At 39.5% G+C, this 19,033-nt stretch overlaps 1 protein-coding gene across 2 annotated transcripts in view; it reads right to left on the bottom strand.

Moving 5' to 3' along the window:
- rgs22.L (regulator of G-protein signaling 22 L homeolog) overlaps positions 1 to 19,033 on the bottom strand; it is a 54,376-nt gene that overhangs the window by 23,515 nt on the left and 11,828 nt on the right. For both annotated transcript variants that reach the window (XM_018268141.2, XM_018268140.2), the window contains exons 7-17: positions 18,735 to 18,873; positions 17,688 to 18,324; positions 15,548 to 15,709; positions 14,884 to 15,064; positions 14,231 to 14,391; positions 12,480 to 12,585; positions 9,732 to 9,857; positions 8,429 to 8,530; positions 4,526 to 4,720; positions 2,597 to 2,689; positions 1,401 to 1,567 (exon numbers count right to left, since the gene is read on the bottom strand). In XM_018268141.2, the coding sequence (XP_018123630.1) occupies positions 1,401 to 1,567; positions 2,597 to 2,689; positions 4,526 to 4,720; positions 8,429 to 8,530; positions 9,732 to 9,857; positions 12,480 to 12,585; positions 14,231 to 14,391; positions 14,884 to 15,064; positions 15,548 to 15,709; positions 17,688 to 18,324; positions 18,735 to 18,873 (2,069 nt within the window). The remainder of the gene's footprint in view (positions 1 to 1,400; positions 1,568 to 2,596; positions 2,690 to 4,525; positions 4,721 to 8,428; positions 8,531 to 9,731; positions 9,858 to 12,479; positions 12,586 to 14,230; positions 14,392 to 14,883; positions 15,065 to 15,547; positions 15,710 to 17,687; positions 18,325 to 18,734; positions 18,874 to 19,033) is intronic.

Genomic DNA, 19,033 nt, shown 5'->3' with positions numbered 1-19,033 from the left:
GCATAACACAATGCTAATACAGATATAGGATCCACTATCCGGAAACCTGTTATGCAGAAAGGTCCAAATGATGGGAAGACCATCTCCCATAGACTCCATTTCAATCAAATAATTCAGTTTTTTAAATGATCTGTTAATAACAAAATAGTACAGTGTACTTATTCCTAACTAAGACATAATTAATTATTACTGCAGGCAAAACAATCGTATTGTGTTAAAATTACTGTTTAAAGGAGAAGGAAACCCTGTAAAAAAAACGTAACCCCCACCCCATGTATAACCCCCTTCTTCCTCCCCCCTCTCCCTCAGATAAGCTATTGTTTCTCCTACTGAATGTAACTGAAGGAGCAGTGGGACTTGTATGTTTACTATTGAGTGCTATTGTTATATCTACCAGGGAGCTTATGTCAGGGAACTGTTTTCAGTGCAGAATTTTTCTGGAAGAGTTCTATTAATGGATGTGTTTCGAAAAAAAATGTTTTCCTATGACAGAATACCTTTAAATGATGTGTTAGTTCACTTACGGTATGGCGATCCAAATTACGGAAAGACCACTTATCCGGGAAACCTCTGGTCCCAAGTATTTTGGATAACAGGTCCCATACCTGTACTAAGGTCATATGTGGCAGCAGGGATAACCAGTACCAGTGTGGCATCTAGGTAATGTTTTTCTAATAAAAATGAATGGAAATAAACAGCAGCAGGTATACAAATGTATTTACACTGCCACACTGAGGAACACTACTGCAAAAATACATGGGTTCCATGAGTCTAACTGGTAAAATAGGCACTAAGCAGCAAGTGGGTAATGTTATAAAAGGAGTAAAGTTTGCACCAGTTATCCAATCCGCGATTAGCATTTACTGGTCTCCTTGACACAATCCATATCTATTTGCTGTGAGTTAACAGATATGGTACAACTCTTGTGCCTTTTCTTACAAGGGCTTAATCATTGGCTGACAAGAGTCCATTGCTCAGACATGGAAGCTCAGATAGTTCCTCCGGTGCTAGAGAGGTGGCTAAAGTGTAAGGTGCAGCACTGGCTGATTTAATGATATGGTAATTAAATACTATATATATGTTTTCAGTGTCATTACTTCTTAACTCACTGTTCCTGAAATCTGGAGTAAGAAACACCCAAAGGACTTTCCTGTGGTTGGCGTTTCTCAGCACCAGGAAAAGCCTCATTACATCATTAAGACACATTAGGGGTAATTTACTAATATGTGCCAAGGCTGGACCTAATGTAGCCGAAACATGAGGCAATAGCCATAAGCACCTAATACGCAGCTGACTCCAATTACTTGACTCTGAGAAAATCAAGCCTCATATTCTAGTCTTGCTTGTCAAAAACCTGTAATAACAAACATCTTTACTATAGAGAAACAGGATCTTTATACCTTGCAAAATGATCTTCCAAAAAATTTCGGAAATGCTCAAGCTCCATCCGGTGTCGAATTAAGGTGGTGAGGTTATAATTCCTGTATTCCTCAGGGACCAGCTCCCACAGGTCGGGCTCTTTTGCAATGTCAGGAGGTGGCAGGAAAATGGATTTCCGTGCCTGATCCTACAAGAGGGACATTCAGGTGTATACATGTACTGCTCAGTAGAACAAACACACTCATGCGACTCATATTAATGATATAGTCTCGTTAACAGGAATGTGAGTTGAGCTATACATAGCCTATACGCGGGAGGATGCTAGGTATTGATGGAGTGGCACAGTATGGCCACAAATGATACAAAAGAGGTCACATAGTTGACCAAACAACAGCAACAAAGAAGTAATGTCCAAAATAATTTAATTTATAGCATTTGGGCTTATTTTATGGTGTATATTTGGGCCCCTGAAACAATTATATCTATGCTGATCCGATGTAGAATTTTAAGTCAGTAAGCAGTGAAGTGGTCAGGCAGGCCTGTGTTAGTTCATTGCTAGGGCCTGGGACAAAAAACATTATCCCCCACCCATGGCCCTGTAGCTATTGTTTAATTACAACTCGTAGCACCCCAGAAAATTGGGAGTTTACTAACTGAAGGGCCACAGGTTGGCCATGACTGATATCTATTTTATCTGCTGCCATCTTGATCTACAGTTGCCTTAACAGGCTAATCTACAGGGCACTATTATAGGGGGACCCTGTGCAGAAAGCCCAAAAGAAAGCACTATATGTATTTCTGGGATAGACACATTACATTGGCTATGGAACAATGGGGGCCCAACTTTTACCATGTCTGCTATAGCATAATTTTCCTGTAATCTACTTTTTAAGTAACCAAGCAATATGGAGAACCAACGTTCTCTATATTGGTTTGTTCGCAAGTGTGTGTGTGTGTGTGTAGATTTTCGCATATTCCCTACAGAAACTTTAACCTGTTCTGTGACATAGAACTCTTGTCCCCAGCCAGTAACTGAATTACCAGCGTGATGTACTGCTGATGAACCATGACACCATTATCCAGGAATGATTTTGACTTTTGCAATTCTTGGAGCCTGTGGAAGAGTTTGACTCACACCATTGCTCCCTGCTGTGTGACCTAGGGATCCTCTTAAACAATTATTACCAAGTGCACTAGAAATGATTGCAACTCGTACTTGACTTTTCTTGGCCATCCTCTCCTGCTGCAGGACTTGCAGCTTCCTGTAGAGTGCAGATTCCAGCTGGCGAAATTCCTCCACCAGCTCCACCTGATAAAAGGGTACAAAAGTCAACAAGAAAATACTGTACTCAAAGAGGTTGTATACTATTAAGTTAACATTTAGGGGCAAATTCACTAAGATTCGTAGCTGCGCCAGGCGCAACTTCGCCGCACTTCGCCACACTTCACCAGGCGTAGTTTAGCCATCGCTCCGCAAATTCACTAAAATCCATAGTTGCGCACAGGGGTAGCGTAAGGTTGCGAAGTTGCGCTAGCGTTAATTCGCTAAGCGAAGTTATGCTAGCGATGGTTAATTTCCATACGGCGCCAAATTCAAATTTCAATGGGGAATACACTACAAATGCCTGGGAAACCTTCAAAACATCAAGTAAAATTGTTATTTTGCCCTACACATGTGCCCACTGTATAGTTAAGTTGCCATGAGTTAGGAAATGTAGGGGGGAAGGAGGGGAGACCCAAAAAAAATTTCGATCTTTTTCAGCCTATCACCCATAATATAGAAAAAAACGCCAGCATTTTTTGGGACTTAGAAAAAATGTGAACTTTTTTTGAAGCAATCCCTATCTACTCTATTGCGCTTCGCCTGGTCTGAGGTGGCGAAGGAAGTCTAGCGTAAAAGGTAGCGTTCAGTACACTGCGTGCGTTAGTGAATTTGCGTAGTTACGTCCGTAGCGAAAATTCGCCAGGCGTAAGGGTGCGAAGTAACACTAGCAAATTTACGCCAGCGTTCGTTAGTGAATTTGCGAAGTAACGATAATGCCCAACGCTAGAGAATTGACGCTAGCGTTAGGCACTTCGGCGCTTAGTGAATTTGGGTCAAAGTATGTTATAAAATCTTCTACTGCTGGCAACTTTTTAGTTGGCCTTTATGGCTATGGTTATGTTTTTTTTTGTTTTCAATCTTTCAAATGTGGGTCATTGAACCCAGCAGCCAAAAAAAAAGTTGCTCTGTGAGATTACAATGTTACTGTTCCTTTTTATAACTTATCTCTTCAGGCCCTCTCTTGTTTATATTCCAATCTCTTGTTCAAACTGCTGCCTGGCTCCGAGCATAAATTGAACCATAGCAACCAGATACTGTAGCTCCTGAAATTCCAAACTGGAGAGTTGTGTGAACTCTGAGCGATCAAAAGTCAAAATCATGGCTTGTCCTAACCATCCTTATAGGGGAACTATCTCAAAAATGAACATTGAATATAAGCTTCCTCATACTGAAGTAAGAAACGTTCTAAATACAATCAATTAAAAATAATTCTGCATTGTTTCTGAAATAATCAAGTTTATGTTCACTATGCCCAGCATCTGTTTCTCTTCACTCTCTCTTCATGCAGCAGTTGGGTGTCAGATATTCTTTGACAGTTAGATCCAATATATCTTATAGGAGGGGCTCCCTTTCCTAGCAGATGAGTTAGAGCTCACTCAAATAACTGATTCCAGTAAAAGCCATATATTTCACAAAAGTTCCCCTTTAAGAAAGGATACATCTGTTGACTAATCAGATTTTGTCATTCCATGGGATACATTCAAATGCAATTTATTATTTATCTTGAGGTTGTGAAAGCTTCAGAGCTGCAATCTGTCTTTTATTTACCCCAAAATTACAGGTCTGTCATCTGACCATTCAGTAATATGCTTACATTTAAATTCTAATGCAAGTATTACAGGGGCACAAGTAACTTGCCTGGACCCACAAAATATTTTTGCAGGTCTCATTTCACAAAACTATAATGATGGCATCTCTTTTTCCATAGATATACTGGAACTGTGCATCAGTAGAAATCCCAGTGTGATCTCCATACATCTGGGTCACTATTTTTACTCTCCCAGGTGACATCCATTCCTGAGAAGAGTAGATTGGCGTTACCTTGCTGTAGGTCTGTCTGTCCGACTCTGTCATCTGACTCCAGGCCAAGAGCAGGAGGGTAAGGACGTATTCTTCAGCCGAGTCAAATAAATCCTCAAAAGGTGGATCAAGTTTCTGGTAAATCTCTTTTTTAATAGTCTGCTCAGCTCCGATATCCATGGAAGCAGAAGGAGCAAGGTACGTGCCAAACAGAAACTAAAGAAGAGAAGCACAGTTAAGAGAAGAAATCATCCTGTCAGTTTTATAGGGCATTACATTTTCGTATAAACAGCAGATAATGGCTAGGTTCCCCTCTGTGGCCATTGCATTTATCATTATGGTGCCAGTGGTCTGCCCACCGCATGTACATTTAAATTGTCATTGCCACTGTGTTTTCTAGAAGGATGTTTCATGTATATTAATGTTGCTAGACAGTTTTGCTTCATATAATGCAGTCCCAGGAAGTCCCCCCCCCCAACACAAAAATATATATAGGACATTGGATCCTCCCAGTGACAAGTGGGTGAAAGCTGGTATACAATTCAGTGCCTAATATTCCCGCTTGTGTCTAGCCATAGAATTATTACAGATCCCAGATCTATATGCCCCCTGCTGGACTGGCCAGTAACCACTAGCTCCTAATTGCTAGATGTTGGCTCTCTGCACAACAGTAGTCTCACATTTGCACATTACACAATGTTCTGTTTTATGGTTTGTGCTCAGGGAGATTTCTAGTTGTGTGATAAAGCTCATTCTCTGAAATACATTGAGTATATGTATATATATATATATATATATATATATATATATATATAACCAAAGGAATGGTGCACTCCATAGACAAAATTAATACCTGGGTGCCAGCATGGGAAATAAGCAGTGAAAAAGGATTTCGGCACTCACAGGGTTTTAGTGAAAAAACAAAAAATGTTTTATTATTAAGCCTCAACGTTTCGATCCCCCACAGGGATCTTCGTTTGTTTGTTTTTGCTCCTGACGAAGATCCCTGTGGGGGATCAAAACGTTGATATATATATATATTTCAGAGAAAGGGATGAAAGATGGCTGCAACACCCCTAGCGGTGAGCGAGGGTACAATGCAATCTCTACTTTACTTGGAAAACATTTGTTGCTGAAAGGCTATAAATAATACACTCTAATGAACTTCAGCAGTAATTATGCTCTTGCTTTCTTTTTAAAACACCCCTTAGGAAAACTTTACTGTTTGCTCAGTTTGGGTGACAGATGGATTAACTACTTTCTTCGCGCATTTATAAGAAAAAATTATTCATAAAATATGGGGTAGGACCCCCCTCCAGCATTACCCTACTAAACAAGGGAGTGACCATAACAGGGAATGGTTATCTAGTGATGCAGGAGCTTATTAACTAACACTGGGCAACTTTGCTTCAGTTTACTCACCCAGCTGCCTGCAGTAGACAGAATAAACCTATTTGCTAAATGGTTGCTATGGACAATTACTACACTATCTTGTTGCTTGGGATGTAATTATCTCTTTAACTGCCACCACAGCACACATTGCCTTGAATCAGAGGGATGCACAGACACTTGTGTTTATTAATCAGGGTACCAGGAGCAATGAGTCCTTGTAAATGTCACTAGATTTGCAAATGATAATTGCAGACAGGATAGAATGCTTAGCTCATATGAGATTAATGATTACAAAAGGTTGCAATATGCTGGTGAATGGTTAGAATGTCTGAGATGGAATAGTGACAGTGTATGAAACAGTATGGAGTAAAATATGTAAGATATAATGGTGAGATTGCATTGGATAGGATGGGGAGAAAGTATGGAATAGAATGCTGAGCTAATAGGAGCAGACTGGTAAGAATGAATGGGATTGAATGGAAACAATAAGTGGAATAGAATGGTGAGAATATGTGAAACGTGAAGCAGAATGGTAGAAATTGGTGGCATAGAATGGTAAGAATGTGAGTGATAGAAAGCTGAGAATATCAGAATGGTGAGAATCTGTGGATAGAATGGTGAGAGAATGTGGAAATTGTGGAGCAGAAGGGTAATTATGAGTTGGATTAAATGGTAAGAATGAGTGGGATCAAATGATGAGAACATGAGTGCTAGAATAGTGAGAATGTGTGGATAGAATAATGAGAAAGTATGGAATAGACTGGTCTGAAAATGTGGAGCAGATTAGTACATATGATTGGGATAAAATGATGAGAATGTGAAAGGTGAGAATATCAGAAAGGCATGAATCTGTGGATAGAATGGTAGGAATATGTGTGAATAGAATAAACCTTTTAAAGAACATTACTAAACAGATTTTTACAAGTACAACACACGCTCTGTGTGGAAGGAAATAATTGTGCCTGAACAATTCTGTGTACAGGGTTTCTCACAGCTAGCATAAAACTAAGCAAGGTCTCTCTGAGAACATGTTTTAATAACTGCACACAAATCCTACTGCAGTGGCAAGTCTGGGATTTTGGGAATTGTATTTCTGCAATCACTAAAGGGTCACAGATCTGACAACCCTGCCTGACTACATAACTGGTCTCATTGGACTTAAACTACTTTCCAAAACATGAAATGCAGTTTCCATACGGCCATAGCCAGAATAACATAAACCATGTTGTAGGTCCCTCTGAAATCCAGCTAAAAACATTCGGTGAAACACAAAACATTCCCAGCGATTTGAAAGCATCTCCGCAGACTTGTGATTTGTGCCTGGACAAAGGGCTGGTGACATGCCTGCAATGTCTGATGGGCTTTAATTGCCTTTCTCACAGAAATCAGTCACTGACACCATGGTGTGCCAAAGGTGAACGCAGACGTTGTGAAAGGATCACTGAACGCGCCGGCGCTCTGCTGAATATTCAGATTAACACTTGCTCGCCTTCCAACCAAAACACCACCCCTGTATTCAGAGGCTTAAAACTGATCTTAAAGAAAGAAATGTGTCCATGAAGAGGGTTTTGTGCTGATTTGTCTTATAAATGGGCACATCTATGTACTGCTCAAGGAATGTATATCAAGCTTACGAGCTTGATTTGCAGGACTGGGTTTTAGCCTATTGTATATGGGCATTATCTCTGAGACCTCAGCATTACAGGACCCTTTGGGAGATGAATATAGACTTAGAAAGTTGAACAACAATTGTTAGGTGTTTCCTTTACAAATATAAGGGATGCCCAGACTGCAGACTTCCAGCTGTCGACAAACCCTAGTCTACTGGTCTACTAAATGTATTGTATATGCTAGTAAATGCTTACATAGTTCTCAGTGAATTTTCACTTGGTCATAGACTTCAATGGGATCTCTATATATTTACCGAACATTTCTTTGGAGAACACTGATCTTAGTGATTCTGCTGCCATTAATATTGATTTTGATTGATTTTGATGGACACCAGAAAGTAACAGATCTCATAGACCATTGACAAAATTAAGGAGAGTCTCAAAGGGGAGCTGTGAACCCCTTGTGGCAGACACATCAGAGAGGTGGCAGCAGAGCCAGGCAGTAAGGCGAACACTGCCCAAAGCAAGTAAATTCTTCAGTTCCAGAGCAATTTAGCTGAACCATTTCTGTAAAACAAGTGGGCAATATATGGAATGGTAAATAAATGTTTTCTATTGGAAAATGTTGCTCATTGCTTGATCGACCTAGTGTTCCAAACCTCTGAAGAACACACATTGCATTAATTCCTGAGACTTCCACAAGCTTCTTTCACACATCTGTTGGGGACAATATCTTGGACTGAGCGCAGAAAGTAGAAGTCAAGTACAAATCAAACCCCAGCAGTTAGGCAATTTATACTTGTTAATAATTTTAGCTATTATTGTTTCAGAGTTGTGCAGACAAGACTCCGGCCATGTCCTTTGAGTTCCAACTCGGTACACAACAATCCTGGAACCATCAAGCATTAGATTTTCCACTTACTTGGGAATGTCTGCATAGCTGAAATGGTTGAAGAGTCTCCTGGTAAAACTTGTGATGATATGACTGTAGATCAAACCAGAAATAGATCCCATTCTCCCACAACTGCAAGAAAACAAGGCAAAAGTCCTAACGGTCACTAAGGGCAGGAAACTAAAAAAAGGGCATATTATTGGATGATACTATCTATTTTAAAGGGATCCTGTCATCGGAAAACGTTTTTTTCAAAACACATCAGTTAATAGTGCTACTCCAGCAGAAATCTGCACTGAAATCCATTTCTCAAAAGAGCAAGCAGATTTTTTCTTTATTCAATTTTGAAATCTGACATGGGGCTAGACATTTTGTCATTTTCGCAGCTGCCCCTGGTCATGTGACTTGTGCCTGCACTTTAGGAGAGAAATGGTTTCTGGCAGGCTGCTGTTTTTCCTTCTCAACGTTACTGAATGTGTCTCAGTAGGACATGGGTTTTTACTATTGAGTGTTGTTCTTAGATCTGACAGGCAGCTGTTATCTTGTGTTAGGGAGCTGTTATCTGTTACCTTCCCATTGTTCTTTTGTTTGGCTGCTGGGGGGGGATAGGGAGGGGGGTGATATCACTCCAGCTTGCAGTACAGCAGTAAAGAGTGATTGAAGTTTATCAGAGCACAAGTCACATGACTTGGGGCAGCTGGGAAATTGACAATATGTCTAGCCCCATGTCAGATTTCAAAATTGAATTTAAAAAAAATCTGTTTGATCTTTTGAGAAATGGATTTCAGTTCAGAATTCTGCTGGAGCAGCACTATCAACTTATTTTTTTTCCCCCCATGATAGTATCCCTTTAATCTTCTCATTTGAGTCTATAAGATAGCAACTTTCTGTTAGAAAGACCACAGTGGGTATATTTCGCCTGCCGAAAAACACATCTACCGGTGACAACACCTCCATAGTTGGAACACATTACCGCATAAATATGGGTGTATACATTTTAAAACGTGCCAAACAAATTCCAACAGTTTGGTTTTATGTGTATTACCCATGGCCAACACTCTTAAGTCCTGATGAAAGTGCCCAGTATGCATGCAAAATGGGAAATACTCTGTTCCCGTGGAGATAACTAGATTGGTGGGAATTTGGGGAAAAAGTGACTTTTGGAAAGATTATGAGAGGGCAAATGAAAGGGTGTGTAGGCGAGCTCTCACACTGAGCTCCATTTTTGTAAAACAAATATATCTGGGTTTTAAATGCATTGATATCAAAATAAATGTTACTTAATAATGTACAAAGAAGTAACATTGTTTATTATCTATTGTAAGAATCATACCTTGTTCCCTGACTTCTCACAGAACGTAGCAAAGAAATAGCCAGCTCGGGAGTCCAGGTTAAGGGCGTTTAGCATTTCTGCCATTTTGGAGCCCCTTAGCACACTGATGATATTACCATCCTCACTCTGCAAAGAAAACATACTTGATAATTGATTATTAGAATAGTGATTAAAACATTAGCATTGATCTCTTAAAGGAACTGTAATGCTTCATGTGAAATGTGCTACAGGAGCACTTTTCAGGCCCGGACTGACAATCTGTGGGTTCTGGAACTTCTGGCAAATGCCAGAGGGGCTGCCATAAGATGCAATAGAAAGTCCACTATTTAGTGGGCTGGTGGGGAGCTGATTGGGCCTCTCTGTACTCTGAATGCCAGGGCCTATTTTGACTCCCAGTCCAGACCTGGCACTTTTGAACTCTTTTTAAACAGTTTGGAGCCATTGAAGGTTTAAAGGCCTGTGTTCTTATAACAGCCCCAGCTTCAGCATCAATCAAGGTGAGATGCAGGGCTGGGTTACCAAGGTTAATTTCTGAGACAAGAACATTATTTGATTTGGGTAATTTTCTAGTCGTCCTGGGCTTTAGATATTGGGGGAGCTTCTTCCAACTCATAATGGAGTACCATAGAGATACAACATGGTACAGTATAATATATCTAAGTGTGAGAAACAAGTCAATGTCAAGTCAGCAACATAAGCAACAGAGTCCAGCACCATAATCCAATGGGGAGCAATAGAACCCAGCATGAAAATAGAATGGCACCAGCAAAACAAGAGACCTGTGGCACAGCTGATGCAATTGATTCTGTGATCAGTGTTTATTCAGCTCACAAAACAAAGCGACAAAGTTTCGGGCCTCTGCTGGGCCCTTTATCAAGTCTGCAGTTCTAAGGTGGTCACAGGGAAAGAGATTTTGGAAAGTTACATATCTATATATTTCAAAAGTACTTGAGTGTATTTTCTACAAGTTTAGATGTTTTTTTCCAAGGGGCTTAAATCCCTTTAATAGAAGCAATCTGTACGTGTGAGAATTGTTACGTAAATGTGGAACGAGCTGACACAGTGCAGAACAGCAGATACTTCCATTAAAATATGAGAATGTATGAAATCTTAATCCCATGAATAAGCTTTTCTGGGTGTTAATGTGTTTTTTTCTTTAAAAAAAAAAGAAAATATGTATTCTTGCATAAGCATAAATCATTCTCATTTCACAGAAGACTGAGCTCCAGATTTGGAAACAGATCCACGGAGCTGGCAGTGAGTCTCCTTGCAGCGGTTTGAAGTGCTCCTGTGAGGCCTGGGAGTTTAGTACTGCTGTGTGCTCAGAATGAACCCTCAGATGGACAACGCTGTGGCACATACCCAGATTTGTAGCACAAACTGCTGCGTTCCCTTGTAATCACACACAGCAACAGGTTACTTGACCGAAGCGAGAACTCCCACCCTGACTTTATTATTATGATCTCAACTAGACGCTCATCACTTTCCCTGATCCACATAATCCACTTCTAAGCTGCCTGGATTTAAAGCAGGCGGTTTAAAACCTGGAACTATTCACACTCAATCCCCAACCAGTTACTAATTTGAAAGAGAACAATTCACTCATCCGCCAGGAATGCTGGGTCGGTACACACTTATTGTAAGCAGGCTTGTCACCTAAAAATCTTTCCCAAGTCCCGCAGGTTCAACAATATTTACTGTGAGTTTTTGTACACGGCAATTCCAATTACCAGTACAGGTATGGGATCCCATATGGAAAACCTGTTATCCAGAAAGCTTTGAATTACAGGAAGGTCATCTCCCATAGACTACATCATAATGAAATAACTAGAATTTTAAAAAATGATTTCCTTTTTTTCTGTAATAATAATACAGTACCTTGTACTTGATACCAACTATGATACAATTAATCCTTATTGGAGGAAAAACCAGCCTATTTGGTTTATTTAATCTTTGAATTATTTTTAAGTAGACTTAAGGTATGGAGATCTGAATCGCAGAAAGATCCCTTATCTTGAAAACCAAACCCCAGCTCTCGATCATTCTGGATAACAGGACCCATACCTGGACTACATAGTGGGAAACAGACATAACACAAGTTTTTTTAGCCCAATAATAGCATGGTTTGTGAAGAATTAAACTCTACGTTTATTATATTTGTGTAAATCACTGTGTTAGTGGTTTTGACTTTTTAAGTGCTGATTGTACTTATGCCTGCAGAGCCAGTTTTAGCATAGGGCAAAAAGTATATATCTAACACTATTTTCTCAGATGGGCCCTCGCTGTAATGTTGTTGGAGAAGGCTCCCTTGCTTACGCACATGTTCACAGTTCTCAATAATGCAGCAGTCCTTAAAAACACATTAAATGAATTTATAGCTGGGGGATCTGATCTCACTACTAGTTAAAGATTTTACTTACAACAAAGAACGTTTCAGATGTTACAGTTAGGCAGGGTAGTAATTACAGTTAGTAGTATGTTTCTCATCCCTATAGTTCAGACTCCCACATTGGTGCTCTAAGGGAACTCTCTCTACCCAATAAGGTAGAGTAACTTTAAGGTGAGATGAACAAATTCCTCTCAACATTTACTTGCTACAAAAAAAAAGAAAAAGTCAACGATGCTTCAAACTCAATTTCTAGCCACAGTACTGTATGGTACATAATTCAGATTTTTCTGCTGTATGTATTTAGCTACCTTTAACCAATCTCAAAGCGTTCCCTATAGAGCTTTAACCAATGCACTCACCAAATCATCCTTGGGAAGATCTTGATCAAACATTGAGCCTATATGTAAACTCTCTCTAGGCAAACCTAGGGATGTAGACAGATAGCTGTTTGTTCTTTGATGTTTCCTGCAAATAATAAAACAAATGAGAAAGATGTAGAGGTGAGTTTTGCATTCACAAATAAATATAAATTTAATAATACAAGCAGCATAGCTAATGTGGATTAGCTGGGAGTTCCCATAAACCAATTTAAATTGCAAATATTACCTATGTGTGAGTGTGTTTTAAACCATGTAGTATCTTTAGGCTATATTCAGGTGTTTCCTCCACTGTGTAACTAAAAGACCTTGGAAGAAACACTAGAAACCACTTTCACTGCTGGATTATAGGCAATTTCAGATGAAAATGCTTTCAGGTCATTTCCACTGAACACCACAGAAGAGGTAGGCAGAAGAGGTGTTTCCATGCATTTTAAAAATTGCCCAGTTTGCTCTAGGCTATTGATGCTTCGTTTCAGATTTACAGATAAAGAGGAGTCTGCACACGGCAGATTCGGGGAGATTTAGTCACCTTTAATCGCCTCTTCTTCGGGGCGACAATCTCCCGAACTGCCTTCCCCCTGCTAAAATGAAAAAATGCCTGCGGCAATGCACTTGCGGAGCTTAGATTTCTGAAGTTGCCCGAAGTTGCCTCACGAGGAAACTTCGGCCGACTTCAGAAATCAAATCGCCGCGAGGGCATTGCCGCAGGCGTTTTTTCATTTTAGCAGGTGGAAGGCAGTTCAGGGAGATTGTCGCCCTGAAGAAGAGGCGATTAGTTGCCAGGTGACTAAATCTCCCCGAATCTGCCCATGGGCTTGAACCCTAAATGGGTTTAATTGGGAAAGCTGATTTGATTAACTACCTTCTTCTCCCACAATTGATCTGAAGAACCATGGAAGTGAAATGAAGGCTAAACTGTAAGTGCATTCTGTTTAACTATATATGCTATGTGACCTTGCACACCACTAATTTGGCATTAAATCTCTATCAATGGATGGTGCTACCTACTCCTTCTTTGACGTATCTAAACTGTAAGTGCTTTAGGTATTTACTACCCCTACATTTTGTCAGTATAAACAAAATTAATGCTAGTCATTTGTTCTTGTGGTTCCTGTGCACTACTTGATCTCATGAAGCAACACCTTGCACCATCAGATTACAGTTATAAAAGTAATAAAACTACCAATGCATAATGGATCTTAGGGCAGAGACACACAGGAAGATTCTGGGAGATTTAGTCACCTGGGGACTAATCGCCTCTTCTTCGGGCGACTAATCTCCCCCAAAAGCCTACCCGCCGGCTAGAATCTAAATCGCCAACAGGATGGCACTTGGATGGCTTCGCTTTCTGAAGTCGCCCAAAGTTTCCTTGTCAGGCAACTTCGGATGACTTTGGAAAATTAAGCGCTCAGAGAGCCATCCCTCCGGCGATTTAGATTCTAGCCTTCTGGAAGGCTTTTTGAGAAGATTAGTCGCCTGAAGAAGAGGCAATTTGTCGCCAGGCGACTAAATCTTCCCGAATCTTAGAGTGTGACCTTACCCTTAAGGTATGAAGATCCTTTCCCTTTACTTTTTCCCCTATAAGGACAATAACTCGTACTTATCTTCATGATTCAGTATATATAAATATGTTTAGTGTGACTGGTGAAAGAGAGGAGAGAATTAAGATAATGGTAAAATGGAAAGTACAGTCAATGTTTCTTTTTATAAAACCATGTTATTCTAGTTACCGTTTCATGCTAGATGGAGAGTTATATGCTGCACTGCCAGGGAAACTCCTGCTGGTTTGTTTTGGTTTTAGTTTTGCAGAAATCAAACTACCAGATTGCCGACTTGGAGAACATGTCTTACTCCTTTTTGAAGATCTTATCGGTGGGCTTTCTTCAAATACCTGAAAAGCCAGTAAATCCTACATCACAATTGAACAATAAAGGTAATATGGCAGAGCATAGTATAGAGAAACACAACAGAGTACAGAAAATAACAGAAGTGAGCACATAGGAACAAAACAGAGCCGAGCATGGACGAATATGAGACAACTGAGAATAGAAGAATGCAGCAAAAAAACATGGCAGAGGAGAGTATGGAATACCTAGACAGAACAAAGCATGAAGACATTAGAGCTTGGAAGATCTAAACAATGCAGAGTATGGAGCAATTTGAAAAAGGAACTTGACAAAGCAAAACATAGAGGAACATAGCAAAGCAGAGCATGGAAGAATATGACAAAATAGAGAATGGAGGGGCATGGAAAACTAGAGCATAAAGGAATGTAGCATAATACAGCATAGCGTATCAACACTTATCTGTCTTTAATTTGCACCATTGAATAAAATCCTGAGGGTAGGATTAACAACCCAAGAGTTACAGATAAGGCACTTACACGATGAACTGATGTACTAATTCTTGGGGCACAAGACTTGGGTCTCAATGGTAAAAGCGTTAGCGTCTTTGCAAAAGGGTCGGCATCTCTTTTTGGTCTTAGCTGACGATCAGACCAGGCTTTCAGATCCGAGTGAACATTATGAGCTGAAGCAGAATCAGACATACAGAATCTAGGCCCCCTATTAATAGAACAGTAAGCAATTCGGTGAGGCATCTAGTAAATTACTGTAGAAAAGGAGGAACTGAAAAAGCAAAATGGATTGGATAAACAGGCCTTTGACAAAACATCAGCTAATAGAATCAAACATGTCAGACTCCTTTGCTTTTAATTGTGGATTCTGAGCACTAACTTCTTTTTTGAGTAATGTAATGTAGGGGGTATATAGTAATGGTTGACAATTGGAGCAAGTATATAATAAGGTTAGCAAAGCATTTTTGGAAAAGTGGATACCAATTTATATGTAGGGGAAGTATGTAAGTGTGCTCTTAATCCCAACAATAATAACTCAAGTTATATGCACACTGTAATAGACACATTTCTTACTTCTGCCATTTTGTATTCACTGCAATTCAAATATATGTACTGTCAGACTAAGACATACTGTGAAAACAGATTGTGCTCTTATTATATCCAGTAGAAATATCAGTAAGTGACTTCTTACCAATATAGGAGCAATGGTTTAACCACCTCACTCTGGACATTCTGCAAATGATTTTTATTCCAGTGATTTGTATTCAGAAGTTCCAGTTTAAACAGTAATTCTCTTGTAAAAAAGAGGTCCCCGTTGGTCACCAGATAGCGCTTCTTCATCTTACTGAGATGACTAAAAACATTAGAGAATATTGTTAAATGGAACCCTAGATGGAACATCTAAATATTTTAGCTAAATAGTGGCTACAGCTATAGGAAAGCAGCTTTCACAATATACACATAAATACACAATTTATTTCATTCATTTATAATATATTGTTTAAGGGGTGGTTCAGCTTTAAGTTAACTTTAAGTATGATATTGGCTCTTTCTAAGCAATATTTCTATTAGCCTTCCTTTTCTATTTTTGTATAGTTTTTGAATGATCTGTCTTCTTCTTCTGACTCTTTCCAGCTTTCAAATTGGAGACACTGACCCAATCTAAAAGCAAATGCTCTGTAAGGCTACAAATGTATTGTTATTGCTACTTTTAATTACACATCTTTCTGTTCGGCCCTCTAATATTCATATTCCAGTCTCTTATTCAGATCAATGCTTCGTTGCTAAGGTAATTTGGATCAAAGCAATCCAATTACTGAAACTGCAAACTGGAGAGCTGCTGAATAATAAGCTAAATAACAACACAAATGATGAAGAATGAAAACCAACTACAACTCTCTCTACATCGTAATGTTAATTCAAAGGTGAACAATCCCTTTAAAGGATAAGTAAACCTTTAAAATAAGTGAATGTAAAATTGGGTGCTATTCTAAGCACTTTTGTCATTTACATTCATTATTTATTATTTTTTTTATTCCAAGATATTAAGGGATACATGTACTGTTAATATAAATGAATTTTGTTCCAACAGCGCCACCTGCTGGTCAGTTTCCCACCAGTCTGACCACCAAGTAGGTAAGGAAGTTGTCAGGTGAGAGAGAGAGGATGCTCTGATGTTCTTCTGCTTAGGAAAGATTTGAGAGAGGTTTCTATTTTTTCCCTAAGCAGAAAAACATCAGAGCAGCCTCTTTCTCTCTCCTGACAACTTCATTGACTACTTGGTGGTCCGACTGGTGAGAAACTGACCTGCAGGTGGCGCTGTTGCAATAAAATTCATTCATATTAACAGCACATGTATCCTTTAATATCTTGGAATAAAAAATAATGAATGTAAATAACAAAAGTGCTTAGAATAGCACCCCCATCACTTTTATATTAACTTATTTTAAAAGTTTACTTTATTATCCTTTATTATCAATTTTATATTAACTTATTTTAAAGGTTTACTTATTCTTTAATTATTTCTTCCCTGGATATTCAGGGTACTCTTCTAGCGACTGTGACCAACATCATAAACCCAATTTTGACTCTGAATGGCTACTCTGTCTCGGTCAGACCAAGATGTGCTCCACTATATTTATTTATAATTTTTGCGATAAATATATAACATCTCAATACAGTTTAGTCCAAGAAATACCAAAAACCATGCATTTTTTGTGATTAAAACAATAGTCGAAAGGTATGTTCAGCACAAGCTTAAACTCATATTGAACAAGGGGGTATACTGCCCCTTTAAATCATGCTCGAGGCAGTTGAAATTAAATTTTTGCACCCCTTAAGCTTCAAGCTCATGCACATTTCTCCATAGTAATGGAGCTCAATAAGGGTTACTTAGTTTGCACTTTTGAGCAAAGTTTAGCACCATATCTAGAAACTTAGTAAGGGTCATTTACAAAGACCCCCAGGGCGAGTGCTATATCATTAAGAGGAGCAAACTACACTTTCACTAAGCACTTGAGTCTGGGTCTTGTTGCACCTTGTGCTGGTATAAAGATCAGTTGCACATTACAGAGCTGATGGCTCCTTAGCACCCCGCACTTGCAAGCCTGAATGACACACAAGATAGGCAGCATGATGGGGGATGCTGCTGAGGGCTGGCTTGTCATTTTCTTATAGGGCTTTTGAGGCATTTCATAAATATATATTGTCTACAGATCCACTAAACACAACAGACCGGGGCTTCTGCATTAATGAAAACATTTGCACACATACAGAATACACAAATGGTCCTATATTTGGTGGTACTGGAATCAATTACTAGAATGAATTACCCCTGCTGCCGTTTATGGTCTTTTATGGCCTGAAGCCTTTCGATGTCTATCCAGAGGCACCATAACTTCTCCCCTGAAGTTCCTTTAAGAAATGATTTAAACATTTCAAACTCCCGTCGGCTGTTCATTTGATAGTCAGCGTCTCTGACACAGCAGGAGTCTATGGTGTCAAGTTCATCACTGTCCGCTTCTGACACGATGATCTCTTCTTCAATGGACGTTTCTGAGCTCTTGGAAGTAACTGAAGCAGTATTGGAACTCTGTAAGCTACTGATAACTACTGTAGATAAAGCATGAATATCCAGGTCCTGGTTACTTCGCTTGACTTGTTGCCCAGTCAGTTCTATAACTGCGGATTTCATAACCTGCTGAACAAAGGAACAAGCAAAATCTTCGACTGTGGAGAAGACTGGTGTATTTGCAAACACCAGGCCTTGAGAGTCAATTGTTTTCTGGTTCTGTACTTCGTAGTTATCTGACATCTGATTAATATAAATTCTCGCAGGGGTTGGACACGGTGTGTCTACGATAGATATAGCGTACTCATCCTCTTCATCATCAGCGATCTCACTTCCATTGTGATATGTTTCAGAAAGGGGTCTGAGAAGGACTCGCTGATTACGACTACTTTCTGATTCTGAAAAACAGGGAAAAGTAAAAAAGGGTGTACTTATCAAAACTGGTACACAACAACATGGATGCTTACATGTAGATGAAGTGCATGAGATACCATTAACTGAAAGTGCAAAAAAGCAGAAAAGCATCTGGTCTACTTAATGTTTGCTTATTTCTGGGAGTTAGTATGGGTATTATACCAAGTAATCTCAGAGTACTTTTCCCTGTGCTTTTGTATATTGCTACAAATCATATGTACTGCTCAGGGTTTTTATGGCTGCTGTAAGATACCGTAGACAGTCACTATTAAGTGGGCTGGTTGGGGGCAGTTTGGACCTCTGTGTACTTGAAATGCCAGGGCCCATTTTGGATCCCAGTCCAGGCCCCTTTGCAGCCTTCCAAGTGTAACATTATATTGTTATTGCCACTTACCTTTACTGCTTTGTGAATTCAGTTTAGTACTGCTAATTTCATGGCCATAGTCTGCTGTTCCATTTAATGAACTAGTTGTTGTGGTCTGAACACTGTCTTTTGCAACTGTAAACCATTCCTTAGTCTGAGTAAACGAAGCCTGAAAAGCACATTTACAGTTTCTTTATAGCATGCACAACTACACGATGCAGTAATGGTCAAAAATACACCTTTTATTTGTCTGCTACACAGTGCACATACGTGAAGCATAAAAGCCTAGGGGTTATTTTTGAAATGCAGCTCAAAGACCTGCACTTCCC

The sequence above is a fragment of the Xenopus laevis genome, chromosome 6L (genome assembly GCF_017654675.1).
Source record: "Xenopus laevis strain J_2021 chromosome 6L, Xenopus_laevis_v10.1, whole genome shotgun sequence".
NCBI classification, from domain to species: domain Eukaryota; kingdom Metazoa; phylum Chordata; class Amphibia; order Anura; family Pipidae; genus Xenopus; species Xenopus laevis.
The sequence above is the reverse complement of the archived record's forward strand: the minus strand, read 5'-3'. Positions and strand labels throughout refer to the sequence as shown.